Source organism: Sebastes umbrosus, chromosome 8, assembly GCF_015220745.1.
Source record: "Sebastes umbrosus isolate fSebUmb1 chromosome 8, fSebUmb1.pri, whole genome shotgun sequence".
In the NCBI taxonomy this organism is placed as follows: Eukaryota; Metazoa; Chordata; class Actinopteri; order Perciformes; family Sebastidae; genus Sebastes; species Sebastes umbrosus.
The window spans coordinates 22317482-22335097 of record NC_051276.1 but is presented as its reverse complement, the minus strand read 5'-3'; the positions used below and the strand labels follow the sequence as shown (position 1 = coordinate 22335097).

At 38.1% G+C, this 17616-nt stretch overlaps 2 protein-coding genes across 3 annotated transcripts; one reads left to right on the top strand and one right to left on the bottom strand.

The window, feature by feature from the left end:
- Positions 1 to 848: 848 nt before the first annotated feature.
- Positions 849 to 10466, bottom strand: rnf34a (ring finger protein 34a). Of its 2 annotated transcripts, XM_037777180.1 has the most exons (8): positions 10254 to 10466; positions 8036 to 8254; positions 6662 to 7048; positions 5982 to 6044; positions 4593 to 4794; positions 4387 to 4416; positions 4113 to 4154; positions 849 to 3438 (listed from the first exon to the last, which is right to left on the bottom strand). In XM_037777180.1, the coding sequence occupies exons 1-8, from the start codon at positions 10257 to 10259 to the stop codon at positions 3251 to 3253; spliced, it is 1137 nt and encodes a 378-aa protein (XP_037633108.1). In that variant the 5' UTR covers positions 10260 to 10466; the 3' UTR covers positions 849 to 3250. The 2 variants fall into 2 exon arrangements, with proteins under 2 accessions (XP_037633108.1, XP_037633109.1); XM_037777181.1 differs by lacking the exon at positions 4113 to 4154 and having other exon boundaries at positions 10254 to 10461.
- Positions 10467 to 12147: 1681 nt separating this feature from the next.
- On the top strand, positions 12148 to 17128 carry c8h5orf34 (chromosome 8 C5orf34 homolog). Its single transcript, XM_037776597.1, has 11 exons — positions 12148 to 12561; positions 14149 to 14238; positions 14328 to 14681; positions 14755 to 15005; positions 15097 to 15195; positions 15682 to 15802; positions 15940 to 16031; positions 16112 to 16181; positions 16287 to 16384; positions 16476 to 16522; positions 16649 to 17128. The coding sequence occupies exons 1-11, from the start codon at positions 12358 to 12360 to the stop codon at positions 16819 to 16821; spliced, it is 1599 nt and encodes a 532-aa protein (XP_037632525.1). The 5' UTR covers positions 12148 to 12357; the 3' UTR covers positions 16822 to 17128.
- Positions 17129 to 17616: the final 488 nt, after the last annotated feature.

Below are 17616 nucleotides of genomic sequence, written 5' to 3'. Positions count from 1 at the left end.
GCCAGGTCAGTCCGTCCAGCCCTTTGCTCCCGACTGATATACCTGATAGAATATCGTGACTTTTCATAAAGACATTCCTGCTCCCCAGAGACTAAATGCTGCAGACTCTGACTTTTTCCTCTCGCACTACTGTGAGGTTGACATTTGTGGTTTTGATAGGCTAAGCAGCGAAACAGAATTCAGCCATTCCTCATTTCATTAATAATTCATTTCATATTTCATTACACCTGTGGTTTTTCTCTTCCGTGATAATGTCCTATTGAATTGTCTCTACAATTACTTGATGGATTGTCATCACTTTGGTGATCCTTCAACCTGATCCTTTAACCTGATCCTTTAACCTGATCCTGAGTGCCATCGTCAGGTCCAAATTTTAATTTGTGCAGTACTTTGGAAAATACCCTTTGGACTAAATCCCTGCAAAACTAGTGACATTCTCATCAGCCTCAGTGGTGGGAGAAGTATTCAGATCCTTTACTTCAGTAAAGGTACCACACTGTGAAAATACTCCACTACAAGTAACAGTCCTGCATTCAAATCCTTACTTAAGTAAAAGTATTATCAGCTAAATGTATTTAAAGTATGAAAAGAGGGAACTAAAATGTTCCCTGTCAGTGTTTTACTATTATACATTTACAATTACAATAATATAAAACAGAAATCCTGCAAGTCCTCACATTTGACAAGCTAAAACCACTGAACGTTTGTTGTTTTTGCCTTCCTTTATATGACTCAACTTTCAAAATTGTTGATCATCTTGTGTTAATCTGTTGTATTAATCAACAGATTAGCACTAGGTGCTATAGGTCATACAGGGACACTGCTTTAGATGTGTGAGTATACAAAAACAGACTTTAATTAAAATCTTTAATTACCAAAATAAAAAGTTCAACATTCCCAAATACAAAGACCGAACCTTGCACACAATTACACCCTCTCTAAAGGAAAAGTGCAACCTGCTCCGCTACTGTTCATGATTGTAGGGGACATCTTTACTCTAATAGCAGCAATGTTGACTTTGTGTTGGTACAGAGCTAAATGAGCAGGATTAAGGGGGTTGGGTGGGGGGGGATTGGGAGTAAACTGAGTTTTATAGGTGGAGAAGATGGGGGGGAATAACATAACCAGTGTCATACAGGTTGTTGTCGTCATGCTCTTGTTCAAAAGGAACAGATAGTTCAGGCAAACCAATGCAGATTAAAACACATTTCAAACCACTTGACAGGAAAACGCAACTCTGTAATAATAAACTAACCCAATCCCGGGGACATTTCAATTAATCTGATATTACACAATTTAAATCAAATGGAAAAAAAATATAGATATATACATCTCATATGGATCATTATATGCAAATGTACATTAGCAAGTCATTATTTCTATATACTTTCTATACCACAGGTGTCAGTAAACTCGTAGCTATATCTTTGAATAGTTATTAGTTCAATACATTACTCCTACATGAGAGAAAAGCAACTTAAGACACTTCATTCCACTCCCAACAATATACACCGACAACAAAAAATGAAACATTCAGAGTTTCACATCCACAGTTCAGCTGGAAAACGGGGAAGATGGTTGGATGAGTTAGCACCGGTTTTTGTCTTTTGTCTGCACTGACGTGTCGAGACAGAGGTGACAGCGGAGGTTAGCTATTGCTGCAATGACAGACTTTGTGTGAGCATTTAAATGTGTAATGCATTACAATATGCAATATGCTTCTATAACAAAACAAGTGAATATGATGAATAATGCATCGACTTCATCGTAAAATCACCATCAGCAAAATCCTTGAGTCACAACGGCAGAGCACCTGCAGTAACAACGGCAGAGCACCTGCAGTAACACTGAGTTTAACTTGGAAAGAAAAAACACAAACTCAGTGATTTATGATTAGCTTTTTTTTTTCCACTGACATAACAAAGTTAGTAGCCTTCTGAACTTCACCCGTCTAGCTGAAGTCTAGACAAGTATTCAAGAATCAGTACGCGTGCTACCTCAGCCACCGTTACTGGTCATAGTTTGCAGTGGGTTGTGAGCAGTGGTGCGTTAACACACAGTGTGAACAAAGTGCTCTCTGTTAAAACCATAGACTGTACATAAAGATGGACGATATGACAGCTCCCCAGAAGTGAAGCCAAAACATCTTGATTGCTCCTTGGTGGCTGGCTGCAGTATAGGTCATAAATCCCGCCCAATCCATGATAGCGGATGGGCCATGGGCCAAACTTAAAAAGTCAAATACATTTTTCTGATAAGTTTGGTTTAAAATGAGTTATTTGATGCTATAAAAAGGGGGTGAGACGTCATGATTGACAGCTGTGATTGACAGCTGCTCTGAGTGAAGTAGTTGAAGTAGTACTAGGGAATTGTACGACAGAGGAGATGTAACTTAAACTTTCCATAAGTCACGGGTCTGAAATAGAACATGTGTCAGTTTGATCATAAATGTGGTTCTAGAGATACCGTATTATGGTTAGTTGTTGTGTCTTTCTAGTCAAACAGCTGCCGTGGTGCTAACCGATCACTGCTGCGCAAAAGGCGTTAAAATCTCAAGATGGCAGTTCCCTTATCCGGGATATTTTGGCTTCACTTTTGTACAGTGGGAGGAAGTGGAGACGCTACGTCCATCTATAAATACCGTCTATGTTTAAAACGTGCTGAAAAATCAACAGCCACACACCGACCCACACAGTCGAGGGGGGGGGGGGGGAATGGGTGAGAAGCATAAGGGCATGATGACCCATTATTTGGCACCTTTTTCACTCGCCCTCTCTCCTGTGGTGAGGTTCAGTATGCGTCTGTTCTCCTGGTGTTACTAAGATATGTAGTCACTTGCAGCAGTTGTAAAGAGAGGTGCTTTTAAGCTACAGTTTATAGGCAGGTCTGAGGGTGAAGAGTTGTGTTTAACGAGACTGTACGTGGCTGAGTGCCACACATTCTTTGCTTTTGAAAAATTGTAAGAAAAGCAAAACAGACACTTAGGAATGAACACAGATTAGAGATATGTTTACCCTCGGAGGAGGAGGGCATGATCCTTCGCTAGTCTGCCCACTGGTGAAGTCAAATTCTTCAGAAAAACACATTTCTCAGAATATTTCAATGTGCAAATAATGTGAGTTGTAGGGAATACAAACATGGAACATTCACAAAATAAGTCTTTTGGGGATTCAAAGGTTATGAGCTGCATGGTTGATTTAATGTACAGTCTCAGTCTGAGCTGCAGGTGCCGCGGCATCGCAGTGGCGCATTAGGACTTGAAGACGTGCACGGCCCTCACGACGTACTGCCTGCAGATCGGGCACTCGTTCATCCTCTTGCCGCACTTGGTGCAGGTGACCATGTGGCCGCACTCCAGGAGAACGCAGTCGATCGTGGCGTCCATGCAGATCCTGCAGAGGTTGTCGTCGGCGATCGTCAGAAGACCCTTCTCGCCATCTGACAAAAGACACAGAGTGGTGACTGGAAATGTTAGGAAACTACTTTAAACACAAACGTGCTAAAAAACAAAAACAGAGTTTTTTCATGCACTGAGGAGGGACAAGCGGCCAGCAACATACTCAGAAGCTTAATAAAACACCTCCAGTGTGCCTTATCTCGGTAAGGTCATGCTCGCAATCTCCTCAAAATTGTCAATGCCTGCTATGACTACGTGTCAAGGTGTTTCTATGACGACCACATAGTCGTTATCACTGGGAGCGTGCTGGTAAGAGAGTGAATACACACGGTCAACATACTGCACTTCTCTCAGTATGATTCGCTTCACACATTGAAGCACATGAATAGATGACGACGACGAGATTGATCTCATGGTGGATCAATTTTCCTGGAGCATGACAAAACTGAAATATTCAAATTTCTGTTCTTGAGTTGTGGGATAAATGATTAATTCATTTTCATCCTCAATTAAAAACAGACCCTCACAATAAATGCTATCCCACAGGGAGGACAACATGGAGGGATTTCACAAAGAGGAAAAGTTGGATAAGGAATGAGAAATGGGTTCACGGTGAATACAGATGTGGTGGCGACACTGTTCGTACGATGGAGAGGCAAGTCACAGGTGGTGCGTGTGACCACGGCAACAGTGGTGAGGAATCTATAAGCCTTACCTCCGATGGCCCCGTTGCAGATAGGAGGGGGGAGGGCCACCACTTTAGCGTGGAAGGAGTAAAGCAAGCAAGAGACATTTCATCATGATTCTGAATGAGAAAACTCATTTCTCTGCTTGTGATCAGTGCAACTTATTGCAACATATTATTATTACCTACAGTGTATCACATTGTCAGAGGAAGCAGAGATATTAGGTTTCTATGGTTAAAAACAGGATGTGGTATAAAATACTGACATCTAGGACATTGCGCACACAGTTGAGTGACAGCTTACCTGTGGTTACAGTACTGCTCACATTTTCCACTGCAAGAAAAAGAAATTTAAATTACTATAGCAACTTAGAAAAAAGCTATATTAGAATACAGGCTAAACTCTGTTTAGTAGATACATTCTATAGTAAATCTAATTAATTATGACATTTTTATACTGCCAAACTAAAGCATACAGCATTAACTCAGACTGACAAAGTTAATACCCACATGATTTCCTGTTCTCCTCCGTCTCTCTGTACAGTCTGCTGACGCGCTCCACCAGCTCCCACTTCTCGCAGCACCCCGAATAGTTGACGAAGTTCCTGGCGAGGATCTCCTTCAGCTGTCTGACGGACAGGCCCTCGATGTCCCTCAAGCTGGCGATGTCCGAGAGAGAAGCTCTGGCCCGACGTCGCGTTTGAGGACTCACCTGAGGGAGCGGGAATCGAGACGTTAGGGATGAAATAAAACCGGACGTTGAGATTCTCATGACAAACTTAGTCTCATGCAAAACCATGAAATGGGGTAGCAACAATGACACGCAGCAAAAAAAATTGTACTCAGGATCATTAAAAATTCCAGTAGTCAGTATGAAGGTTAGATTTATATACAGCTCATATTTCCCAGAATTGTTCATGTGTTGTGTTTAATTTGATGCCTTCAAATGAAACTTGTGAGCTCGTGATTACAACATGGGAAGTCGTGTACACAATATGCTCGGCGTTCAAGTCGTGAGAACACCGCTGCAAAGCAACGGCAATATTTACGTTACTGTCGGCATCTAGAAGTCACAGACGCTAACAATTTAGCAAACTTGCAAGTGGGTAACATAATGCAGGAAATGCAAAGGCATAATGAGAAAGGAAAAAGATGAGGCCGTTGGGAATATCAAGAATTTCCTCAGACATATTATAAAATTACGTAGAAAAAAAATAAATGACTAAAATGACAATATATTCACTTATTATGCACCGAAAAATTTACTTCATGGCCTCCGCCATTTCTGACAACATCAACAAACTCGTGAACTCTGATCTTTCAGAAACTTTCCACTTACAAGGTCGTGAATACGACATGAGGGGGGGGGGGGGGGGGGGGGGGTCGTTCATATGCACTCTTCTCGTGAACATGGTAAACACGACCCCATTTGAAGGCACCAACAGTAATAATGCACCACCACTTCATAGTTATGTAATTTAAAATCTCCTTTTTTCCAAGATGCATCATAAAGGGGTTTATTACTGCTACTTTTGTGCAAAAAGGACTTTCTGACTTAAATCTGAAAATTGAAGTATATTGAGCGGTGCAATCTGCAAGACGTTGCACATTTTTGCAGCACGGGGGAAGGCTATTTCAGAAAGCATGCTTAGCAAAACTCCCTGGCATGCAGCAGAATCTCATATAAATTGCGTTTTATTGTTTTTTTCATTTCATCCAAGTTTTAAGCATCTAATTTTCAACCCTTATATTGCTTTCCTTGCACTCTAAAAGTCGCAACACAAAATGATATATATAGCTGTGTCACCAATTATTTCTACATATGCTCCAGTATCAACATTCAGCAACAGAAATGAAATGCATGAATCATCTCATAATGACAGCAGGAAATTTGATCACCTCAGGAGTGTGTTCACTGGGGTCCAGGTTGAGGAGAGACACAGATGTGGCATCACCAATATCCTGCAACACAACAGCAGCAATAACAAGCATTAGTGAGCGCTACGCGCAAGGAACAAGCCAGTTAACTGAGGATCAGGATTAGCCCCTGTAGTCTTCAGACAGCTCATTGACACCTTGGGAAGAACAATGTCTCATACCTTCCATTCATAGAAAAGCTTACTGCTCCCTAAGCAGGCCAAGTACAAGTATTTATAGTGGATCCTGGCTGCTTGGAGCCAAGCTCCCTTTTCAGTGTCAGTTGTTCATATTCCCTCTTTTACTGTTTTGCCTCTCTGCTTTCTAAAATCCGGATCACTTTTCTTTTTAGCTGGCTTAGAAATTGTAGTAAAGCCGAAATGAAAGAATCAACAATAACCCTCCCTTTGTTTCTATATTTGTCTTTGGTGACATGTCAAGTGGTTACCATAGACTCATTTGTGACAGCTCAACAAATAGTCAGCCTGAAGTGATGACATGATGGATGAGATCTGCACAAATAACCTAAAGACCTGTAAAAAAAAAACATGTGGAATCTTTAGAGATGTAAGCATTGTGCCTACAGGCCATCATCATTGAAAATTCTAACTTTTAGGTTAATAATTTTACGTGCCAACTCATTCAATTTTACATGTCCTGACCTGGTTGGTATCAGAGCTATCACTCCTGCTGAGCTGCTCCTCCTGAGAGGCGACAAAAGTAGACAGCTCCGAGGCCGACTGCGTGGTAGAAGGGGTCGGTGTATACAGGGAGCGCGAGTGGAGACTGCCCGTGTCGGGGTCCTCCTCCTCCTCGATGCCTTGGTGACAGAGCACCAAGTCCACCAGGTCCTCTTTTTCCCTGCAGGTATCGGTGGGGATGTTACGGAGCAGCAAGTACTGACGCAGGTCCCTCACTCGTAGGCGCATGAGTCGCGGCCGCTGAAAGGCTGTTGCCTTCAGCAAGTGACATGTGGCACAAATGCGCAGATTCTCTTGCAGCACGGAGCACAGAGAGCAGAAGCTCTTCCTGCAGTCGCAGCAAATATACTGCAGAAACAGAGAGTAGAAAAAAAACAAGATGATGGAAGTGACGAAATTTAGGGCCAACTTCTACCAACACTCCCTCATAAAAGAATGCAGCATTTGACATACAAGTGTGGCTAAATGTTTGTATCCAACCCTTACTTTCAAATTTCAACATTAAATTGTGATATGCCATAAAAATGAGGAAAACAGGAAAAGTGGAGAGACGATACTTATCAAATTACTGGAAAGCATATCAATGTCAGTAGACCTTTAATTCCTGCATTTTCAATCACTCACATCTGCTCTACCTCTCCTGGCACAGAGGCAAGAGTCAGCTCATTTCTTTTAAGTGACAAACATCAAACAGTAATAAATGCAAGACGTGGGATTAGACTGGCACAGTGAGCGAGTAAGCACAGGGTTCAGACAGAATGAGACCCTCCCTGAGCCATGCATGAACATGAGCACTCAGTGAAGATATTACAGAGCAAGTATGGTGTCCATCTGTCTCTGCAATCAGCTAGAACGGTTCAGCATTTTCATTAGAAATGAGTAGCCTCTGGGTGTGAATTAAATTAAGTTTAGCCTTTTTCCCCCCACACAGCAAGATATTGTTTCAGCTCTTTAGAAGACAGTGGTCAGTTAGTTGTGCTCTGCTCTATAAGTGCTTTACAATTTGAACTAAGTAATAATTAGGATTTTATGCTTCTACAAGCTTAATTTATTTAACTTTTAAGTCCACTGACTGGACAGCATTAAAAACATGAAGACCCATTACAAATGTAGACTACAAATGAGCTTAAAAACATGCACTCTATCTACATGTCAAAAACTAGATGACTCCATTTTCCACAGCCAAGTACAGCAAGTAATTAGCACCTCTTGTCTAAAATATTCATCTAATAACTCCCTCTGCTTCTACACATGCACCTTTCCCTTCTCATTAAGTCAGTAGACTAATTAACATTACACACTGGCATCACCACACAGAAAAACACAGATACCTACCTTCCTCCTGAATACTGAGAAGACCTGACCACAGGCCTTGCATACAAGACTGGGACTCCCTGAGCTGGTGGGCGGGTATGTGGAGTATCCCGCACTGGGGGCAAATCTGAAGGGTCCAGCACCGGCTCCAAACCCTGGCTGCTGGCCTCTGACGGCCCCAGTACCCATGACTTCATTCAGCAGACCACAGCATGAAGCCCACATGGACGAGGCCCCTGCCTGATAAAGTCAGAATGTTACATGAATGGTTGCTAAGCATCATTAATGCATATGGTTATCACACAAACAACTCCTTTTCTTTGTATAGAGGACAAATATTGGTGCTTATTATTTTATAAATAACTACCCACAGTGCTATTTTAACACAATAATAAAGCACAAACTGTGCAGACAGAAAGAGGCAAGGCAAGGCAGCTTTATTTGTATAGCACATTTCAGCAAAAGGGCAATTCAAAGTGCTTTACATAAACATTCAAGAACATTGCGACAAAGTGCAAAAGAACATTAAGACATGATTAAAACAGTTATAAAAACATTAAAGATTAGAAAATAAAAACAAGCTAAAAATAAAAGTTAGGATAGAAGCTAAAATAGAGTATAACACACATGAGTAAAAGCTCTAGTGCAGTATATAAGATCATTATCTGGTTTAATAAAAGGCAGCAGCAGCAAACAGGAAGGTTTTAAGCTTTGATTTAATAGAACTCAGAGTTGTATCCATAATAGAGTATTTGTAGAATACAAAATCTTTTGATTATTGATTATTATTGATTACAGTATTGTTCTTTGAATCTTTATTCAACTGCTCCTACTCCTTCTGATAATACAACTACAACAACTACTACTACTACTACTACTACTACTACTACTACTACTACTACTACTACTACTACTACTACTACTGCTACTACAACAACTACTACTACTACTGCTACTACTACTAGAATATAACACACATGAGTAAAAGCTGTAGTGCAGTATATAAGATCATTATCTAGTTTAATAAAAGGCAGCAGCAGCAAACAGGAAGGTTTTAAGCTTTGATTTAATAGAACTCAGAGTTGTATCCGTAATAGAGTATTTGTAGAATACAAAATCTTTTGATTATTGATTATTATTGATTACAGTATTGTTCTTTGAATCTTTATTCAACTGCTCCTACTCCTTCTGATAATACAACTACAACAACTACTACTACTGCTACTGCTACTACTACTACTACTACAACAACTACTACTACTGCTACTGCTACTACTACTACTACTACTACTACAACAACTACTACTACTAATACTACTGCTAATGCTACTACTACTACTACTACTACTACTACTAATACTACTGCTAATACTACTATTACTACTACTAGAATATAACACACAAGAGTAAAAAGCTGTAGTGCAGTATAAGATCATTATCTGGTTTAATAAAAGGCAGCAGCAAACAGGAAAGTTTTAAGCTTTGATTTAAAAGAACTCAGAGTTGGTCCTGCAGGTTTCTGGGAGCTTGTTCCAGATATTTGGTGCATAAAAACTGAACGCTGCTTCTGCATGTTTAGTTGTGACTCTGGGGACAATAAGCAGACCTGATCCAGATTACCTGAGAGGTCTGGATGGTTCATAACATATAGCAGAAGATCAGACATGTATTCTGGCCCCTGGCCCCCTTTGTAAGCCAGCAGGAGTAAGGAAACATTGCGACAAAGTGCAAAAGAACATTAAGACATAATTAAAACAGTTATAAAAACATTAAAGATTAGAAAATAAAAACAAGCTAAAAATAAAAGCTAGGATAGAAGCTAAAATATGGGTGCTTATTATATTATAAATAGCTTCCCACAGTGCTATTTTAACACAATAATAAAGCACAACCTGTGCAGACACTGAGCTGAACGTTAGAACTGTCAAAACACTGCCACAGCACCAACAACACAATGCTAAGCTAGTTAGCTGCATTAACGTTAGCTCAGATATTTCTGGACTGACTTTAACGTTAAAGCAGAGAATAACAAAAACATATTGTCTAATAAAAGGTACCCAAATAATGTTAACATTAAAGTCAACTCAGTGTTTAGTGACAGCTGTGAAGAGTTGCTGCCTGAACGACCGTTATGACAGTTAGTTAGCTGTTAGCTAGCATGAGCTAACAGCTAACTAGCTTGCTGTTGGTGAAAGCAGAGCTGAACATTGTTTAGGAGGTTATGGAAACAAAACAGCACCTTCATTGCAGCTCCGGCGTGTCTACTGGGAAAGAGGAGATTGACGGCGTGGACATTGCAATATGGAGCATCACTTCTTTATTTGCGTCTTGATGTGATGAGAGCGACGGTGGAGACCAGACCAGATCAGACCAGACCCTCCTACTACTGCTGCTGTTCCTGCTGCTGCTTCTCTCTCTTCTGCAGCAGCAGCCTGCACGGTGCTGCCCTCCACAGCTCACATGCAGAACTGAGGAAGATTTAGTGTTTTCCTCATGTTTTATGATAATTGAATAAAAGATTATTATTTGTAATTATTATAATTAAAATATTTTGATTAATATATTATTAGTACTTAAATTATTATAATTTAATTATTATTATTAAAATATATATATATATATTTTAAAGGGACTGTTTTATAAAAAAAGAAAAGAAAAAAAAGAAATAATAATTAATAAAATAATAAAAACTTAAAAAATAAAAATAAAAAATAAAAAATAAAAAATAAAAAATAAAAAATAAAAAATAAAAAATAAAAAATAAAAAAAATAAAATAAAATAAAATAAAATAAAATAAAATAAAATAAAATTAATAACTAATAATAATAATAATAATATTGACCACCACTTCTTCTCCTTCTTCTTCTTCTTCTTTAGCTTTCAGGTATGACCGCCACCTACTGGACTGGAGTGTGGAGCAATAGATTGGCAGGAAAAATATAAATAAAATTTAAAAAATTTAAATTAAAAAAAATTTGAAATTAAAATAATAATAAAATAAAAATAAAAATAAAAATAAAAATAAAAATAAAAATAAAAATAAAATAAAAATAAAAATAAAAATAAAAATAAAAGATAAAAATAAAAATAAAAGATAAAAGATAAAATTTAAAAAATTTAAATTAAAAAAAATTTGAAATTAAAATAATAATAAAATAAAATAAAAATAAAAATAAAAATAAAAATAAAATAAAAATAAAATAAAAATAAAAATAAAAATAAAAATAAAAATAAAAATAAAAGATAAAAATAAAAATAAAAGATAAAAGATAAAATTTAAAAATTTAAATCAAAAAGAATTTGAAATTAAAATAATAATAAAATAAAATAAAAATAAAAATAAAAATAAAAGATAAAAGATAAAAGATAAAATTTAAAAAATTTAAATCAAAAAAAATTTGAAATTAAAATAATAATAAAATAAAATAAAAATTTAAATAAAAATAAATTTGAAATTAAAATAATAATAAAATAAAAATAAAAATAAAAATAAAAATAAAATTTCAAAGATAAAAGATAAAAAATTAAATTAAATAAAATTCAAATTAATAACTAATAATAATAATATTGACCACCATTTCTTCTTCTTCAGCTTTGAGGTACTACCGCCACCTACTGGACTGGAGTGTGGAGCAGTAGATTGGCAGGAAAAATATAAATGAAATTTAAAAAATTTAAATTAAAAAAATTTGAAATTAAAATAATAATAAAATAAAAATAAAAATAAAAATAAAAATAAAAATAAAAATAAAAATAAAAATAAAAATAAAAATAAAAATAAAATATAAAAGATAAAAGATAAAAAATTAAAAATTAAATAAAATTCAAATTAATAACTAATAATAATAATAATAATAATAATAATAATAATAATAATAATAATAATAATAATAATAGTAATAATAATATTGACCACCATTTCTTCTTCTTTAGCTTTGAGGTATTACCGCCACCTACTGGACTGGAGTGTGGAGGAGTAGATTGGCAGGAAAAATATAAATACAATTTAAAAAATTGAAAATTGAAAAAATAATAAAAAATTGAAAAATTAAAAAAAAAAAAAATAATAAAAAATGAAATAAAATAACCCCCCCTGCACATTAATCTGTAATATTACTGTGTTGGTAATAAAGTATAAAAGTATTTAATTAAAAAATAAAAAATAAATGCTAACAATACGTAACTTCCGGTGCGGCGCTCCAAACGTTTCCGGCTGCCACTTGATGACGTTGACCGACGCGTCACCGTGTTTTGATTTTCAGCGCGTCTACCAACAAGCTCTCTAGTCTGTTCTCTCTTTATACATCCACGGTGGACTGAGTCCTCATTTCGCAGTTTAACGATGGAAACCAGCGCCAGTGTCAGCTCGATGATCATGTATGAGGACGAGTCGGTGGATGTTCGGTACGGTAACGGAGCCCGGTTACAGCTGTCACCGTGTGGCTGTGAGTTCATCCTGGTGAAACCCACAGAGCCCTCTGGACATCCTCTACAGCCCACTGAGACAGTCCGACAGAGGACCAGGTTCACCATCAGCTCTTATAAGGTGCAAAACATTTATTCACATATCCACATTTGTCAACATAGAAACTCCATTCAAACATCAAAACGTGCAGCTCAATTAGGACATGATGGATATTACTTTTCTCATTCATAACTTTCATATTTTCAGAATTATTAACCATGATTCATCAAAAATTCTCCATTGAAATGAATGGAAGACATGTTCAGAATTTAAACATTTTCAAGCATTTTCAACTCTTCACTGCTCATTCATACTTTCACCTAGAAACTCCATTCAAACTGTAAAATGTTCCACCTCTTCCATAGATTCTGGCTATTGTTCAACTTTCATTCATTCCATTTGTACTTTTTGAAATATTTAACTTTGTTTGGAGCTTGGTAAAATTCCCCTTTTTGTATGTTAACAGGAAACTAGGGATTCACCTAGTTTTTCAAAATAAAAGCCCCAGAAGGTAACTTTCTTAACAGGGAACTCAGAACTAACTATTTATAATGCTTCAGCTGCTTTTCATGCAATTACAACTTTTATTTACTGATTCATAATCTTTTGATTCTGATTCTGTATCCTTCTTCGTACAGATTAAAGCCAGCAATGCAGTGTAGCGGCAGCTATTCAAAAAACCTTCAAATATTCCACATTTACTTCCTGATATTCATACAAATTAAACCCATTAGCACTTTTCCAACTATTCCTACTACTTCACCTTCTTCCCACATAATTTAAGCCTGCTTTACAGCGTAGCGTCAGCTCTTCAGCAACCAGCATTCACACCGCAATTTCTTCAGAAATTGCTTTTCTAGTTTCAGAATGATATTGTTTGTGTGCCTTATGTTGTCAGTTACTGAAACAACCTTGTAAAATACCTCAAGTGAAAGAACATCTGGACTCTACCCTATAAGTATCTTTTGACAAACAAAATAAAAGAAGTATCCTTTAAAATCCTTCACAGATATTATCCAGCAAGTCATTATCTTGTTAAGTTTAAACAGGACATCAATGTAAACTGTTCATTCTGTGATGTACTCCCAGAAACTCTTCTTCATTTATTCTTGCACTGTGACCATATAGCAAAAAGGCTGTGGAAGGACTTGAGTAGATTCATTATTGATAATATTGACCCTGATTTTATTCTATGTCTAGAGAAGGTTTTGTTTGGTTTCCATAAAGGTAACAGTAAAATCAAAGAACATTATATTATTAGTCTGATTATTCTCTTAGCTATATTTCATATACATAAATCCAAATTTATCGATACCTTCATTTTTTGTATTTGAACATGAAACCAAACAGCACATTAAATTGATTCTCTCCTCCGAAAACAAAAAAAGCTATTAAGACGGTAACTTTATGCACCTCCTTTATCTAAATGTTTATTTTCCCTGGCTTTGTACTTGTAAGCTGTTTATCCCCTGGCATCTGTTATTTTGTTTTGTTGTTCCTTTTACAGTTTTGCACATGTCTTTGTAATTGAACCTGTATGACCAGTTTCTGAAATAAAGGCAATAAAAAAAGTATCAGGCTGTTGTCTGCTGGGATAAATGTACACAGTTTGATTTTCTTCTGCAGTATGCATGCAAAGTTATTCAAAGTTATGCTGTCATTTTACAGGAGTTCATGGTAGCTGCATTGGCATTTAGGAATAAATATGCAAGTCGACCCTATCTGCCAGAGGAGCTCATCCCAGCTGACCACAAGAAGGTACCAAGAGCTATTTCCTAGCCCACTATTAGTCCCTCAAATTATGTTTAGGCAATGATACCTGTGTTTTTTTGCATTTCCTCCTGCAGCCTTTTGTCAGCATTGACTCAGACGTGCAGTGGCCTCAGTGTTCTTCCTGTGATGCTGAGCTCGGACCTGGAGGCGAGACCATCATCGGGTCAGAGGGGGGACGAGCTGCGTTGACGCTGTCGCCCTCGGGTGAAGAATTCTCCGTAGAGTTCACGTGCAGCCTCAGTCGGACTCAAAATCAGCGCCGCAGCATGCAGGGCTTCAGCGGAGACCCTGACAGCAGCCCAGGCAGTCAGCAGATCTGTCAGACTACCAGTGATGAGATTGATCATCAGGGAAGAGGAAGCAGAAGGAACGAGTCTATTAGATCGAGGTCTTGTTCTCCACGGATTATCGGCACTGCTCAGCCACAGGTAATGCTTCTTTTTAGTAATATTTCTCTGCTTATATCATAGCTTTCACTAAACATTTAACTTCCCTTCCCAGCCAGAGGAGATGTACCAATCCACCACGGTGGTCCAGCATCACTCCTGCTGTGCCGTTGCCCCCATCTGGTGCTACCCTCTCTCCTTGGCTCACCACCTCTGGACGGCTCGTCTCTCTAAACCTGAAGAGGGAACCAGCGATCTCACCCAGGCACATGGGAGAATAAATATGTCAGACGTATCCATCGTAAAGAGAAGGTCTCACCTTCCTCAGGCGCTGCCTCTCGCATGCCCATCACCTCACTGGCACAGGTTGAACGATCAATTTATTTGAGTGACATGTAGAGCACTATTTAACAACGTTCACTGACTGACTGAAGCTTCCTTACTTGTGTATTTTAAGGTGGAAGGTGAGAGACCCCCTGGCTAAAACAGAACATTCAGACCAAGATCTTCCAACAGAGTTGGTAAAAGTGATGTGGTGTCAAGGAGTCACCTACAGGTAGGTAATGCAGGTTTTCAGGGTATTTAACAAGGACCTTAAAGATCGTTGACAGTTTGTGTTTGAGTACAAGACTCCAAAAGCAAAACACCTCTGATTCAGATTTTATAAGCTGATTATGTCAAAACATGCCAATATATTTCATTAAAGGTACAGTGTGTAGGATTTAGTAGCATCTAGTGGTGTGGTTGCAGATTGCAACCAACTGAGTACCCCTCCGCTCACTCCTCCCTTTCCAAGACTGCAGTAACGTGAACCGCCAAGTGGTAACGCTGTTCACCTCGCTCAGAGGCTCATTCTAAGCTAACGAAAACACAACAATTCTTAGTTTCAGGTGATTATACACTAATGAAAACATAGTTCTGAAATATTATATTGCATTTCTACTAATAGATCCCCTGAAATGCTACACACTGGTCCTTTAAATAAAGGGATACATGATATATATACAGCTGTATTGTAACTGTGTGTATGTCTCCTGTGTAGGATACTGAGCGGGGCGGTCTCGGTCATAGAGGTTTCCCCAGGAGATGGATCAGTCATCCGGTCTAACGGTGTCCTTAACACTTATTTTACCCATCACAAACCTGAGCTCCTGTCAGGGCGGGTAAATTTCCGTCTCTCATCATTTAACTGTCACAAAGCTGAATCTACTATATTTAAAATAGCATGCTATTCTATCCTTTTCTTTGGAGCTAAAATGCAAAACCATTCCGGCATCGATTGACTTTGTCTGTCTCACAGGTGAAAGAGGTAACGTACCACTTGAACAACCTCCCACCTGACGTACCCGGACAGCTGTACTCCGTGTGCTCCATTGTGAGTCGTGCCAGCAGGTGAGCCGCTGCTTCCTCCCCCCGTCTGATGAATTTGATTATTGCATCAGTCCGTGACCGATCACGTCGCTGTGTTACAGGATCCTCGCTTGCTACAACGAGGCCAAGCAGTCACTGAAGCTCCCTGCCACACCCAGCTGCTTGCAAGAGGTCAAAGAAGTACTCCCTGCTGATATTACTACTAATAATAATGTTGATTTCTACTGTATTAACACAGTATTCAAGCTTCTAAATGTGATGTGATTTTGTTTCCAGGGGAGACATTTCTCTAGACCAGCAAGGATTGAAGAAGATCTGTTCAATCTCGTATCTGTTCAGCAGCATGTGAATGTTACACAGACAGTAGAAAGTCGGTGAGTTATATTTTTCTGATCCCTCCTTTGGTATGTAATTAATAAATGTTATATTTGTATGTAATGTTGTATTACTTTCCATTCCATTTAGGTCAGATCTTGTAGCTGCAGAACTGGAGAAGATACAACGATTCAACTGTATCCTTTGCATTAAGGGGCCGTGGACACCAGTATATTGCAAATCACCCAGGTTATATTATAATATCAGCTGGCAGATAATGCTGGGGAAGATCGTGCATGTTCTTTAACATCCTGTGTGTCCAGTTCTGCTGGAGAACAACCACCTGCTGAGAAGTGAGATAGGATGCGCGAAACTGGAAGGTAGCTCTGCAGAAGAGGCGACTCATGAACCAGTGAACATCGCTGAGGCTCTTCAGAGAACATCCAAAGCCATACAGGACATTGATGCTCTCATATCAGCAGCCACACTGATTTGAGAGAGTCCTGATTGAGAGACATGTTTTAAGAAGAAGAAACCCCCAACGTACGAGCTCGGTACTTACAAATATGTAAAGCCGTTTTGCTGCAATGTGTGGAGACTGAAAGAAAGTATTTTTCCAGTTGCTAATTGTTCCTTCCTGTCTGGCTCAGAGAACTTGCAGTGATGCAAAATGGCTTTAACACCTTGATGTTTCCACACTACAACTATGACATATTGTGGTTGTAATGTACACGGTGTGGCTGATTTAAAAAAAAAAAAGGCCTCAATATGATACGATTTTAACAATTTCTGGGTTATAAACTGAAGTGCACAGGTGTTAATGTAGGTCGAAACGAGCTGTGGTCTTACATTTCACCATATGCCAGTGATGCAATATGTATATCAGGGCAGTGTTGACAGCCCAGAAAGAACTAGAATGTTCGGTAACATTTCATTTTACAGGTCCGCATATTTCATGGTATTTATGTGATAATTAGCAAGTAACCTATTTGATATTTCTTTGAAATTACTGCCAAAGTTTACCCCAATATTCACCTCTTAATTAATTGAAAATTACTTTATTATAGACATTATTCAATAATTATATGCTGAAATAGCATATAATCGTTAAAATAGGGCCCTCAGGCTTGAGAAGCGTCTGTGCGCTGCTCTTCATTGGAGGTGGAAAACCAAAACTAAAAGAAGACACTTCTGATCAGGCACAAATCTCACCATTGTCTTACTTATTAAGATAAGATAAGGTAAAATATTCCTTTATTAGTCCCACAGTGGGGAAGCATCGGTAAAAACG